The sequence below is a fragment of the Ammodytes marinus genome, assembly GCF_949987685.1.
Source record: "Ammodytes marinus genome assembly, chromosome: 7".
NCBI lineage: Eukaryota > Metazoa > Chordata > Actinopteri > Uranoscopiformes > Ammodytidae > Ammodytes > Ammodytes marinus.
Window position 1 is genome coordinate 17941381 of NC_137211.1, and position 14206 is coordinate 17955586.

The 14206-nt window shown below is 43.4% G+C and overlaps 1 protein-coding gene across 4 annotated transcripts in view; it reads left to right on the plus strand.

Annotated features, from left to right (window-relative positions):
* Positions 1 to 14206, plus strand: part of LOC307253042 (IQ motif and SEC7 domain-containing protein 1-like) — a 43487-nt gene that overhangs the window by 10647 nt on the left and 18634 nt on the right. Inside the window, exon 1 of one of the 4 annotated variants that reach the window (XM_080030879.1) lies at positions 11730 to 12078. The exons of the other annotated variants lie outside the window; for them this stretch is intronic. Coding sequence (XP_079887005.1) covers positions 12014 to 12078 — 65 coding nt within the window. The 5' untranslated portion in view covers positions 11730 to 12013. Of the gene's footprint in view, positions 1 to 11729; positions 12079 to 14206 lie in introns of those variants that run through there. 4 annotated transcript variants of the gene reach the window in all.

The window sequence follows — 14206 nt, forward strand, 5'->3', positions numbered from 1 at the left end:
CCGAACCAGAAGACAGATGTTGTGAGGTAGGTGTGGGCTCTCCTCTTGAGGGAGACAGCAGCTGTATACCTGGTCAGATACTGTAGGTGTGTGCTATAGGGTTTTGTGCATGAGAGTATACAGTAGTGCTGAAATGATTAGTCCATAAATGTTGATAATTGTTTGTCATGCATAAAGCAAAGAAGAAAAAACAAGCTCCTCTCGTTCTCGGCTTCCAGCTGAGAATTCTGCGGCTATTTCTCTGCTGTTTTATATCATTGTAGATTAAATACATTTGGATTTGAAGCACTGAGTTGTTGTTGTTTTTTTGCAATTTTCTTGACATTATATTTTTTTTTAAATTACTTAATTCATCTGGAAAATGATCAACTCATTCGTTGAAGTGTGTGGTTATGCTAAGTGGTTGCAGTATTACACAGGAGATGAATATAAATATTAAAGTCCAGATGAATGGGTTGGTGTTTTTGTGTGTGGAAAGCAGCAGCATCTCATATAGAGCTGTTGATGATGGTACACTGGGGTGCCAACGCTGCTGCTCTCTAGTCTGATGTCACACTCACGCAGCTGAACGCACAGGACAGGAGGGAGGGACAGCTGTTTGTGTTTATTTACATTTTTTTTGCCCTTTTAACCCTTTACATTCTCTCTAAATGTATGGGGCCTTTTGAACTGGCCAAGACATCCATTTCCAATCCAAACATGTTATTTTTTCTGGCTCACAATTCCTGCTGATTGTCCCGCTCATGTCAAGCATCCTGTTGACATCTTTCCAATGAAAACCTATAGCAGGGGACCTCTGATGATTGTTCAACCAAGAGCTTGTGTGCACAGCCTGCCTGGCCCAGGACCTGCTCTCATTAGACCTGTGGGCAGAATGGATGGCTCAGGGAGGACATCATTAAAGCCTATTAGATGCACAGAGCGTGAGACGGCTTCTCCCTCATCAGTCATGCTGTGTGTTTACGTGAGAGTGTGGTGGTTTGAGAATACAGAGCCAGCACTGTACATTGTTTTCATGCATGCTGCTTTTGTCTCTACCTCCCCCTTTGCACTCTTTTCTCTTTATCTCCCTCCCTTCCTCCCTCCCTCCCTCCCTCTCTCCTCTCTGCCCTTCCCTCAGTCCATTTCAATCATCACCAGCCCATCTCCTCTTTCTCTGTCCTGTGTTCACACCCTATCCAGTCACATGCATTGTTCTCTTGTTTTTTTCCTGGTTGCAGGACGTTTCATTTCGTGGTACGGCAAATAAAAAGGCAGAATTCCCCCTCCTGGGATTATTGGGCATCACAGTGTCACTGTGAATATCAATTGCGGGTTTTTTTGCAACAAACTCCTCTGTGTTTCATCATCGAATGCAAAATAATTGCAAAAAAAAAAAACAGTTAACTGGCTTTAGTGAGTATGCAGTTAAACTAAGGTCTCCAAGCTGCTTTTACATGACGCTGAGGAGCAAGCATCTCAACCTTATGCCCAGCAGATGTTTATGCTCTGGAACAGGAGGTCCCGCAGACAATAACGTGACACTGCCTCACATCGCACTGGCCCTCCTGTGTAACTCAAAGCAATATTAATGATGAGTGAGCACTTATTGCTGCAGTTTCCAAACAAGTGAAGAGATTATACAAGGAAAAGGGCCCTCTCATCCTGTTATCAGAATGTTGCTGTGTTGCTGACTCACCATGTCCCTCCCTCTGAAACTGCTCCTCCCAGCTGCCACTCATACGCTTTATAATCTAATTGATAAAGGTTTAAGTGAGGCAACTTAACCTCATTCACATAGTGGGCTTGTTGAACAGCTGCGATAGGTAAGCATATGGAAGGCTGACTATTGACTGGACTATCTCCCTTCAATATAACGCAAACTCTTAACAGTTTCTGTTTTTACATGGATATTTTTAGGATAGTTGACTAAAGCAACCAGGTAAATAGGGGTTTAACAGATATACTGTATGTGAATCCAATATCGAATAGGTTTTTTCAAATCTATGTTCCTCACTTAAAGCTGTGATAATCAACATTCCTATCTTAACATTGGATTCAATAATACCTCAATGTGAAAGGGGTCAAATGAAGTGATGAGCCACCAGATAATTATCACCAAACTCAGCACTTCCCTTCAGCGCTACAGTGCTTTTCAGCATCTTTCAGATCATTTTATTTTTTATTTATTTTTATTTGAATATTTTTACGATTTGCAACTTAACTGTTTTGGCCCTACTTTGGTATTTACTGTTTTCTCATCAGCACTATTTACTGGAGGTCCATTTAAACTCAAGTAATCTATACTGTAAAAGCAGCCTGAGGAAATGGACTCCACCAAAAAGGAGAAAATCATTCTCATACTAGCCTATGTTGATTTTTATGTCACTCTTAGATTACCATGTGGGTGTGAGATTTACTCTCCGCTGATACAGCCTCCTGCTTTTGATTGACAACCGAGGCTGTTAAGGAAGTTCAGTCGATTAAAATGACACAATTTGGGCCTGGCCTCATTCGGTCCAAACCAGAATGTTAAAACACAGCAGGCTCCTGGCTGCACGCTCGACTTCTCAGGCAAATTTGTAGGATTCCAGAAAAAACATCCTCACTGCCCTCTTGATATTTCCACATCCTAGTCTTGAGCCCATTTTTTTGGGATACGTGTGATGGAAAACCAAGGTAATGTCATGTTTTAGGGCAAAAATAAAGTACCATAGTAGCCTACTTAGTGCATTTTGTGTGTCGTAAATCGCTTTTCTGTAAAAGGACATGCCTCCACGTGATAACAGATTGGGATTGGATGATATCGCATTGGGGACCGGTTGTTATCCTGTGAGCTCCTAGGGCTCAGACGGGGGCCTCTAATAAGTAATTGTGGGGGCTGTACAGATCAATATGCCCTCCAGCCTGCAGAGACCCAGGCCGTGCTTTTAGTCAATATAACGGTCAGTTTTATGGAGCGTACATCAAAACCTCCAAGGATACAGCCAAGGTAGAAGGCAGATTTACTCTGTATTTGAAATCCATTCCTCTGTAATGACAGGAATTTGTCTTTTTCATTTATTATTATTACGAAATATCTCCAATCTTGGCGTATATGTGCTGCAGGCCTTGCGTTTATGCTGATGTATGATACGGGTTACACAGTCCTTAAAACTCTCTTGCTCGCCCCTGTAGGACTTGTGTTGTTATTGCCTTCCAGTGTGGGCTAGAAAACCATCCAATAAGCCTTAGTCTTGTGTGATTTAAGTAGAAGCCAAACCAATGTCAGCCACTGCCAGATAGTTTGTCATGGAGATGGGGAATTAAAGGTGGAGTCAGCAATTCTGGAGAACGCTTTTTGTCAATATAATTTTTATTAAAATCAGTGTTTATCTCCTCACTATCTGCTACCTGTCCTGTAATGTGTGTGCACGGAAGCTATGATGGGCCCCCTTTTGTTTACATACCATTTGTTTATATGCCACTTTTATAGAGCCTATATGGCCAAGGCTGCATATTAACACCAGATTAGTTTTTTGCACACACACACAGGATGGACAGGTAACGGATCGTGAGAAGATAATCACAGACATTCTCCAGAATTGATGACTCCACCTTTAATCCATGTGCCGCCCTGCTGCATAACCTTATTTTTTTGGTAAATGCCTTGGCGTTTATCCATAACCTCTCATGTGGAGGTTATGAGAGGCATCAAGAAATGAAACAATAAACACGGCTCAGTGTGACCCCTCTCCTCAAGGGGTTGTTATCATTAAAATCAGTCTGCTTGTTCTCCTCAAAAATGTCTCTATCGCTCTGTAAAGCCAGGTCTCATGTCCTACTCGGCCTGCTTGAATGGGGGCGTATGTTGAAATATAAGATCTGCTGACTTGCACCCACCAGGTCTTGTGGAAATGCGGTATGAATGGAACTTGCACACTCAGGATATCTTGTTCCAGATATATGTCAACATGAATCCATTTCTCAGCAAAACAAAAAAAAGGTTTCCTCGGCTTCCTTCCACATTCCCGAGCGAAAGGAACCTAAATCTAGGATGACTGCTTTATTTCAGGGCTTTTATTCTGTGATTGATTGATTCCCGGTTTGTCTGTGTTTCTCTTGAAAACATAATTCACTGACCAGTTAGTAGTTTTTTAAAAAGCAGTTTCAAACCTCCCAATTCCCATGCACGCCCGGCGGTGACGACAGAGAGAGACGGGAGTCATTCATTATTTCTTTTTTAATCTGGCTTTCATTGTTGAGGCGCTTCCAACTGTGACTTTTCAATTAAAATTTAAACACAACTGATCAAGTTTTCATTGCTGCTGGGTGAGGTTCTCTTCACTTGCAATCTGATCCTTTGAGTTTTCTCAAGTTCATTCTTTGATGACACGGTCGAAAGTGGAGGTCGTTTTCTGCTTGGATGTGCAGAGTTGTTATGGGCAAAAGCAGTAAGAAGTATTTCTGGTTCTGTAACATGCAGGTAGTCTGTTTTAAATTTGATTTAATTAAATGACTTGAATAGAGGGTTTACGTCACAGTAAGGGCTCCTCCTCTGGCATGACTTTTATTCACATGTTGAAATTTATGATGGTTACCGAATCTTTAGGTGACTTAACAGTCTTAGCACAACAGATCATGGCACTCGTATAGGTGCCTTCACTTATCCACATCTGTATTCAGTCCCTCAGTTATGGGCACTTCCTCCTAAAATAACATTATGTTTCCTGAATGATTCTATCACTGTCGGCCTAATGAGGGCCATTAAAATGACATACGCTTTGTACTTTCGCTTCCCAGCGGAGCAGACTCCTCAAAACATTCCTTATGTGGCTGAAGATTACCACTGTGGTTTGAGGCTCCCCCTGACAAGAAATATCATTTGGCAGAGTCTGACATATTGACACGTCTCATGGCCGTCGTCACAGGGCCGTCCCTGTTGTTCGGTGACTGTGTTTCCCTCCGTAATCAAAGACTGGGAAAGGCGTGATGGAGCAGACTTGAGAAAGGCTGCCTTTATGCGCGCTGCCAACACAAACAATGGCCTGTGCCAGTGTAGACGGGCCGGGCCGGGAGGTGCTCCTCCGGGGCTCAATAGACGTAGTGTTTCATGCCGTGGTCTTCTCAATAGCTCAGAGGCACAGCTGGGCTTGCCAGAAACAGGCAGTGGATCGCGGCGGCAAGTAACTGGAGTCCTGACTGTCTGTCTGTGGTGTGGAGTCTAAGGCTGAAGGGGGAAAGCCAAAGGGAAACCAACTCTGCTTAAGTCATTATTAGACAGCTGAGTGTGGAGAGGTGAGTAGTGGTGGAATGCAAGCCCTGGCAGCCTGAGTAGCATAGGAATGTAGAGGTTTTGATGTGTGTTTCCTCCCTGTATCTGTTTTCCTTCAACGTTAGTCCATTATCTGTGTCAGCATATTATGAAGCAGGATGTGCTTCTATTGGATTGAGGCAGGTATGTATCCATGAATCCCTAATCTAAGAGCATACATCAAATCAGAACTCAACCAATAAGCATGTCCGTTTCCGTACGAGACACTTTTTTATACTAAAATCAGCTGCCTAAACAACTTAACACCATTTCATGCTTGAGCACTAATGAAATGGAAATGAGTGATTACCATGTTAGCGCAACACAACATGATCGTCAGCTTCTGTATTTATCTGATCGCCGATGCAGTCGACAATGAATTTAATTAAAGCAATTATTATTATTGTAAGCCTTCCAGTCAATTTACTCGGTTCAATGATGTCATTGAGCTCATGGCTACAAATTTGCCAGGGACACACACACACGCACACACACGCACACACACACACACACACACACACACACACACACACACACACACACACACACACACACACACACACACACACACACACACACACACACAATGAGTATTTTAGGAACGTCTCTGGTTTATATCGAGGGATAGATATGTTTTTTGTTTTGTTTTTTTCTTCTCTAGGATTATGCTGATGGATGGATAGCTCCTGGAAATCAGTTCTGGAATTAGGACACCAGAGACACAAGATTTTATTTGTTTGGCTGATGTTATACAGTACAAATGGGGAGCCTGTCTGATGATTGATGGGCCACCGTAGTGCCGTTAGCCAGAGGGGCCCATACTTTAGAAAAGGTTGTGGGGCTTTGAAGTGACTGAAAATCGATGGAGATTTTTCATAGCACGTTTTTATTCTAAAATGTATTCATTACATTATTTAATTTAAATGTTCAATGATAAAAACATTTTTATAAACTTAATGCAAGAGTACAGTGTAAATGTAAAATTGTCTACCCTGCTCACCACATAGTTGTTTGTATGCTTGAAATATTATGTATCATTTTACAACCCTATATATAAAATATGTGATTGGGAATGAAGAAGGCTGATGTAACGCATGTGTAACACATGATCATCTTTGCTGTGCCACATTTTCACCGACACACAGTGACTGTAAACCACCGCACTTTCTATGTGTGACTTGAGACAGGTGTAAGTCTGCTGCTGCCTCGAATAGATTATTCCCCACCCCCACCGTTCCACACACACACACACACACACACACACACACACAACGTCGTCCGACCAGAAAAGGCTGGTCTTTTTACATCCCAGCCACCCTGCCGACTTACAACCATGACAAATACGTCTGACCTTAGTGGTCCGGAATGACATCACTCACTGCCACATGTCCTCTCCCGAGTAGTGTGCGTGTAATGTCTTCAAGGGAGCGTGTAGTATCATCTCCAACCAGAGGGTGGCACTGTCACTCTGAGAGCCCACTGTAGAATGGCTCTTGTGTTCGTGTTAGGACCCTGTTTGGCCCGCTCTGTCCATCATGACCACCGTGGGTATTTATACCCGCTGTGGCCTTCACGTTTACAGTGAGGGCTGCTCTGAGCACTAACCACCTCGAGACACCATTCTAAAGTCTTGCACTGTTCTGCCACTGACCTCAAAATTTCACGTGTCGTTGAAAACACGCCACACATCGAAGTGATACTGAGATTAGATCAACTGTTCATTCAGGGGCCGCCGTCCTCTTGTGTTTCATGTGCACTCCTCCTCTTGTTCCTCATAGCATTGTTCGTCTCCTATTCACAGACTGTTTACCAGAGTGTGTCACCTCACATGGGTCTATTTTTAGCCTGGGAGAACTGTGCTGTAGTGTGTTACTGTGGTGAGCTGATGCAATGGTGAAGAACGTCCCAGAAATATGGTGTTTTGATAAAAGAGGGAACTAAAAGGAAACTATTGTAAATGGTAATGATGGTCACAGCACACAGTGAAGAGTGAAAGAGAGAGATAGCAACAATGCAATCAGGGGGTCCACATCTTTGAAGCCCTGCATTCGGCATATTTTTGTTGCAGAAATGAATACACAGAGTGGAGCACACAAACATGTGGTTGAGTTGTAAACTGAAGGTTTGCTTGATTTCGCATGGATAAAATGACACCCTTACAATGGTAAGGGTGTCATTTTATCCATGCGCTTTCTCTGCCCACTCAGTCATTTTGAGGATAGGCAGAGAAATGCCCAGGGCCGGTGCCCACAAGTCCACATTCATATTTGTTGGGCAATTTAGACTAGTCTCCACCCCACCTGACTTGCATACGTGTTTGGATTGGAATGTGAGAGGAAACCCACGCAAACACAAGAGGACAAGGAAGGGAAGAAAAAAATCCACCCTGAAAAGACAGAGGACCTTCTTGTTGTGCACAAGTTTCCCAGTTTCCACTTTGAGGCTGGTTATAAGGGCTGGCCAGGTATCCTTTAAAAGTTTTATGATTCTAGTATACTAATCTAATCTTCTAAATACAATACCTGGAATTCGATAGAAAAGAAAACACAGTTTTTCATGTATAAAATACTTTTTTTTTTTTACATTGAACAAAGCAAAGCAAGCCAAACGTCTCAATGTTCATTTGTTCGTCAGAAAACCAGCTGTATAAGGATGTCCCCTAAATCAAATGTAGTCCATGTCTGATTATAGTCAATCTCTTAAAAGAGTGTCTCTCTTAAACTTCTATCTTGTCTCTGCAAAGCGAGGAGAAAAGGCTAACCGGATTGTGTACTGTAAGTGAAAGAAACACATACCAGCATATCTCCAAATGTTACCAGTTAAACTTAAGTGGTGTAGCATTGACCTGTTATGGTTTGAGAAGGGGGTGATTATTTCCTGGACAATTTTGTTGAATTGCCGTTCTGGACAGTGACTTCTTGGCTATTAGCGGTCCCAGTTTTTTAGACACAGACATGAGAGCGATATAAATCCTTTCATCTTATTCTCGACAAGAAAACTAATACGCATATTTCCCAAAATTTTTATTCCTATCCCTTTTTGAAATAACAAGTTAACAAGCCTTCGGTCCTGAAGAACCAAACATTGCCTCATGGCTAGTCATCTTTGTGTGGGGGAAATGATGTATCTGGGCTGGTAGCACTTAACTTAAAAAACATTGAGCTGCTTCCAAATAATGTTTTGATGCAACAAATCTCAGAAGTCATTCTCCCCGCAGTTCAGTCGTCACTTTCCATGAGTGTGGACAAAACAGATCGTTTCTGGAATGGAATTTGCTTAGTGATGTATGAACTGCAGAAAAAGAAAAAGACCTCACAGACATCACTTTGCCACTGATGATCTTTGATGGCTCCCATAGTTAACCCACAGGCAACACATCTGCTCCAGCTTTGCTGCCAGGATGTGATGAGCAGGGGGGCAGCATATCCTTTAATTACTCTCATTCTCGCTCTATTTATGCATCAGCTGCCAGACCTGTCTTGTGCACAAAAATTCTTTGTTCCTGAGAATTTACTGCGAAAATGTGTTTCTTTTTTGTCTTTTTTTTTCTCCCCTTACTCCTACACAAAGTCCTTTGTGTTCACAAAACTATCCCGGGCCACTACATCTCATTTACTATGCTGTTGTATCAAACGATGACATCAGCCCCCATTCTAATAGTTTCCAGACCAGGCATGGGCCGAGTTTTCATTTTATTTTCCGCTTCTTAGCGCGGGTCTCAGTCGCTCGGCGTCCAGCGAAATGCAGAGATAATGAGAAACGGTGCATGATGTCAACTAGACAGATCATGCAGCGGCAAAAAAATCTTGTGACCAAGTTTCCAGGAAGCTTCCCCCCCCCCCTGCCATTTCCTTTGCTATCTTTTCCTCTGCTCTGTCTTTTTTCATTCTCTTTCTTTTATGTTATTTTGTTCTTCTAGATAATACCCTGGTACTAAATCGGTGGGAATGGGTTTGATAAAGGCTGTTTCCGTGCGACTGACTTGCAGATGCCTCTTCGGCCTCGTCCCGAGTGCAACGTATCTAACTTTCTTTACACTAAAAACAAGAAGGGAGAGGAAAAGAAGGAAGGGAGAGGGGGGGTGATAGAGTTGGAACTGAAATGCAGAGAGACCATATGTATCGAGTTGGAGAAATGGCGTTTTATGAGCGGGAGAGTGGGCCTCTGCTTGGAATTCTCCAATGACATCATTCTGGAGTGGAGCGCTGGAGCAGCCAGGAGTCAGGAGATGGAGTAGGCTTTCTCCAGACGGGATGACTAGACTAGATCATAACACCAGAGGAGGAAGAGAGGGAGAGAGGGAGAGAGGGAGAGAGGGAGAGAGAGAGAGACGCACAGACAGGCAGAGATAGTTAGTGTGCCAAAGTTTTTGTGATAACTTTTACATCTTAGCATTACCTGGGAATTTATGATGAGTGATTTCAACAGAGATTTAAACTTGATGCTTAAACTGATGCTGCCCGTGAGCCTCATGCTGAAACAATCACGTCTGCATCACGTGCTCGCCTTCCAAAATGAGACCGTGATATTTGCTTCATGTCTCATTCCCAAACAAATAAACTCTAGTCAGTCGCTCACTGTGGTCCTCCATCCAGCATAACGACGAGGCCTGCAGTGGGGCTATTGGCTAATATCTCATGCACATGCACATTTCACTATCTGAATGCCTGCCTCCCGCCTGCGTCTTTCTGGTGATAACATGTTACAAAATGATAGAATGATTAGGATGTTGGCTTTATTAAAGGGGTGACCTGAACTGGTTTTCACCCCATTGTTGTTGTTTTTTTTGTTTTGTTTACTGGAACTCAGGAATAAATTGATTTCCATAAGAGCTGCGAGATTGCGTGAGAGGTGAGATCTGTAAGTTGAGTCAAGTATATCCGCAGCTCCACAGGGCATTAGCAGCTGTAGTCGCGGGGCCAAGGTCTAGAACTGAAATAGATCATTTGGCCAGTTACTGTGCGTCTGCCTTTCTGCACATAACCGTTCTACCAGTCACATATTGACTGTAAGCCTGTGCTTATCCCCCTCCTGTTAATGTTGTTAAAAATATGCATACTTTTTTCACATCTCTTTCTCTGCCTCTTTAGTTTGAAGTCTTTGATGAGAACAGTCCGGTGGAAGGTGATCATTTTAGGGGCTCAGGCCTGTAATTAGAGGACATCAACATCTCCCTCCAGAGACGTGTGTGTGTGTGTGTGTGTGTGTGTGTGTGTGTGTGTGTGTGTGTGTGTGTGTGTGTGTGTGTGTGTGTGTGTGTGTGTGTGTGTGTGTGTGTGTGTGTGTGTGTGTGTGTGTGTGTGTGTGTGTGTGTGTGTGTGTGTGTGTGTGTGTGTGTGTGTGTGTGTGTGTGTGTGTGTGTGTGTGTGTGTGTGTGTGTGTGTGTGTGTGTGGATGATTGGTGTCCTGTAAACTGGCTCCATGTGGGAGCCATTCTCCTCTGTTTCCTGTGCCTGTTGTCATTAGATAGAAAATACCTTTGACTTGGGGGCAGTTCACCCCAACCCCCTTCTCTCAGAGGGGTGATTAGTCTCCCTGGCCTGTCGTAACGCTGTGAAGTCCGGAGACGAGGCACCGTCAGTTTTTGGGGGTCTGCCACCCATCTGAAGCTAAACGGATGTCCTGGTGAACTTCACAATTATGGCACAAAAACAGTCTGGCTTTATTCATTAAATTCAACCATGCTGATTTAAATGAGGATGGAAAAAATAAGGGCTAAAGAGTGGACAAGTTCTACCCATCTGTGATTTTCTATCGCAAAAAGAGACAGAATCCTCTCTGGTTCTTTTCTTAGTGCACATCTTATATTAACAGTTACTCCTCAACCCTGAAAGGCTCTATTAATAGAGGTGCTCTCTTGTATTTGCCATCTCTGCCCACTAAGTCCTTTTTCTTTCGTGAGGGCGGAAAAAAAAAGGCTAACAAATTGAACCACTGACATTCTCAAACACTCCTGAACACTGTTTCCTTTTGACACTTATCTTCTTACTTAATGTTACTGTCTCCTTGTACATTGTCCTTTCACCTGTTTCTCTATCTCATCCAATCCCGTTGCTACTGACCTACTGTACCTACATACACACACACCCAACTGGATAGAGCTGTCAGTCATTCCAGACCCTCGCTGTCTGGACCTCTACTTTTCATTATCAAGTTTATCAAATTCAAACATGCCTGGAAACACTCGATAAGTCACCTGCTCCAGGCAGGGTCCTTAAAATGTCCCTTCCGTGCATGTGTGGAGGTATTTCATCCCCTTCTCCCTATTTCTACCCAGCTACAGACAGAGTTACTCACTGCTCTCACACCCCCTATCCCGCACCCCGCCTCCTTCCATACTGCTCAGGGCCTGGCAAAAAGCCCCACACTCCCCTGTCTCCCTGCCTCCGCCCCCCTCGTACTCCTACCAGCCCGGGCGCACCAAGAGGACAGAGGGGAAGAAAGAGAAAAAAGAAAGAGAGCTCCATTTGTCTGTCAGAGATTACAGACTGCCACTTGGCACCAACTGCGTACGCCTACCACCATCCATTGGAAAAAGCCGCTTTTTCATAAAGGCAAAGAAAGATGGGAATGTATGCAAGGAACAGAGAGCTGCAAACTTAAAGGACATGGCATTTTTGAGATGTGTCTCTGCCCGCTAGAGGAACCTTTAAGGCAGTAATGGGGACCGGCGAGAGGGAATGTTAATGTTTGGAGTACACCGTCTTGTGAGTGCTGCTTGTGTGAGTCCCGGCCGACAACATGTGGTGTTTGCAGTGTAATTCGGCGAAGACCCAGTCGCTGCTGGAGCTCGAGCTGAATGTCTGGTAAGAGTAATAGGAGAGTGTGAAATCTGGTGTTTGTTTTAAGTGTGGGTGTGCGTGCGTGCGTGTGCATGTGCGCGTTTTGTCATTGGATGAGGTTACAGCGGGCTGCTTGAGCTCATAAGACGTTGTTTAATAAACAGCGGAGAGATGGTTTATGTGTGTTTTTGGTAAGAAAGGGTCTGGGTCACATGCCGACTTAATCTGCTTCTTAGTTTTTATTTTATTTTTAGTCGAGGAGGGGGGGGGGGGGTTCTGACATAATCCTCACCCAAAAGATGACAGGAGTGATGTGTCACTGAGATCACACATTTTAAAGTGGGGTCTTGCCAATATCTTAATGACAACATCCCCATCCCCATCCCCCTCTCTCTCTCTCTGAATCACTTGTGCTATCATGATGCATTTAGTCTCAATGTACAGGATCCATATGTATGTTGGATTGTCCCGCCCCCCTCGTCCCTTTGCTCCTCTGAAGGGCATTCCTGTGGTCTGTCGTGCCCCTGTACTGACTGTGTGCTATTTCATTGCTGGAGCTTCAAGGACAGGTGCTGAGTGGAAGGCAGTTTAATAATTAATGACTGACATATAATGACAGTGGCTCCGTGGTGGTGGTGGTGGTGGTGGTGTTGTTGTTGTTGTTGTTTTTGTTGTTGTATGAGTCTTGACAGGAGGGAGGTGGATGGGGGACGCCTTGATACAGACAGAATGAGGCCTGGCAGTTACCGGGGGAACAGTTCTATTGATTCCTGATTAGTTTTTAAGTAACAAGTATGTCAATGGAGTCAACAAGACATCGAACCATTCATTGCACTTGGAGTGGAGTACGTTTCAGTTGCTGCGTGCCTATGGGGCTGCTATTAATACTTTTATTCCAAGTCATCTTGAAAAATTGGACGAGTGTTGTCAAAAGTCTTGTCAATCAATAATGATGGGGCTTTATTTAATAAAAAAGATGTCTTTCACTTATTCATCATAATGCTCTTACTGCCAAATGTCCACAATACGTAGGTTGTGATTGGAGTTCTCAAGGCAAACTAAAACAGCTCATTATTGCCCTTGTACCCGCCCATCGCTTTGCTATTTTAAAGTGTAATATTCAGGGCCAATGTTGCCTTGGATGAAAAGCCATTCAGCCGTCAGTTGCGCATGCGGATACATTCAAGTACGTTCAATGACGAGTGCCACATGGCAGATTCTGATTTCTGTTTGTAGAGACACAGAGCTCTTAAAGCTCTCAGAATGATTTATGTAACTTACAGTAGTTATCAGCCACGAGTCTTATGAGGCTCCAGTCGACTCTATACTGTCTGCTCCAGGCTCTCAGGAGCAGTGCTGTCAGTCTGCTGGCCCCGTGCAGCTTTTTCCAGTTTGCAGCTGTGTCGTATAGGCCTTTCGTAAATCCACAACCGGCTCCTCTTGTCTCTTTTTTTTTTTACAGCCGTTACAAAATCATCCATTAGTCTGCTTATTGGAGCTGAAATGACAGGTATACCTGAGTGTTTACGGTCAAGGTTAACTTGTAATGATTGACTTCATTAACATGTTACTGTGTGGTCTCCAAAACCCTTTTCTCCAAAAATCAATTTCCCCTCACGTCCACCATATGGCGAGGGCTGGTGCATGCATCTGTATTCATGAGCCCTGTGAGTTACTGTGAACAGAGAGAAAACATCTGTGTTTCTGTTTGTCTGGGTCACATGATGTCAGTGCGTGTCTGGTGAGAAGTGCTGTTTAATTAGATTGAAAGGGGGTTAGTTCACTCGGTATGTTTACATGCACACATAAAAAAAGGAATTGTTGCTCTATAAGGCAGGAAATGTGATAATGCATTTTACATGTGTTTCATTAGTGTTATTACACATATTAAAACTTAAAACCCCTCATCAACTTTGGCGAGGAATCAGAATTATAGCACCATCTGCCTTTTGTGTAGTGTACAAAAAGAAGCCCCTAAACTTCTTTAGCAACCGTGGTGGATTTGCAATGAATGTTAAACACACACCATTACTTTCTAACGGGTTACTTAACATATTTGGGTTATTTAAAAAAAAAGGGAATTGTACTTTCTCATATTTTAGAAAACCCTGTTTTCAATTAATGTGGGGAGTATATGGCAGAAATGTTTCTG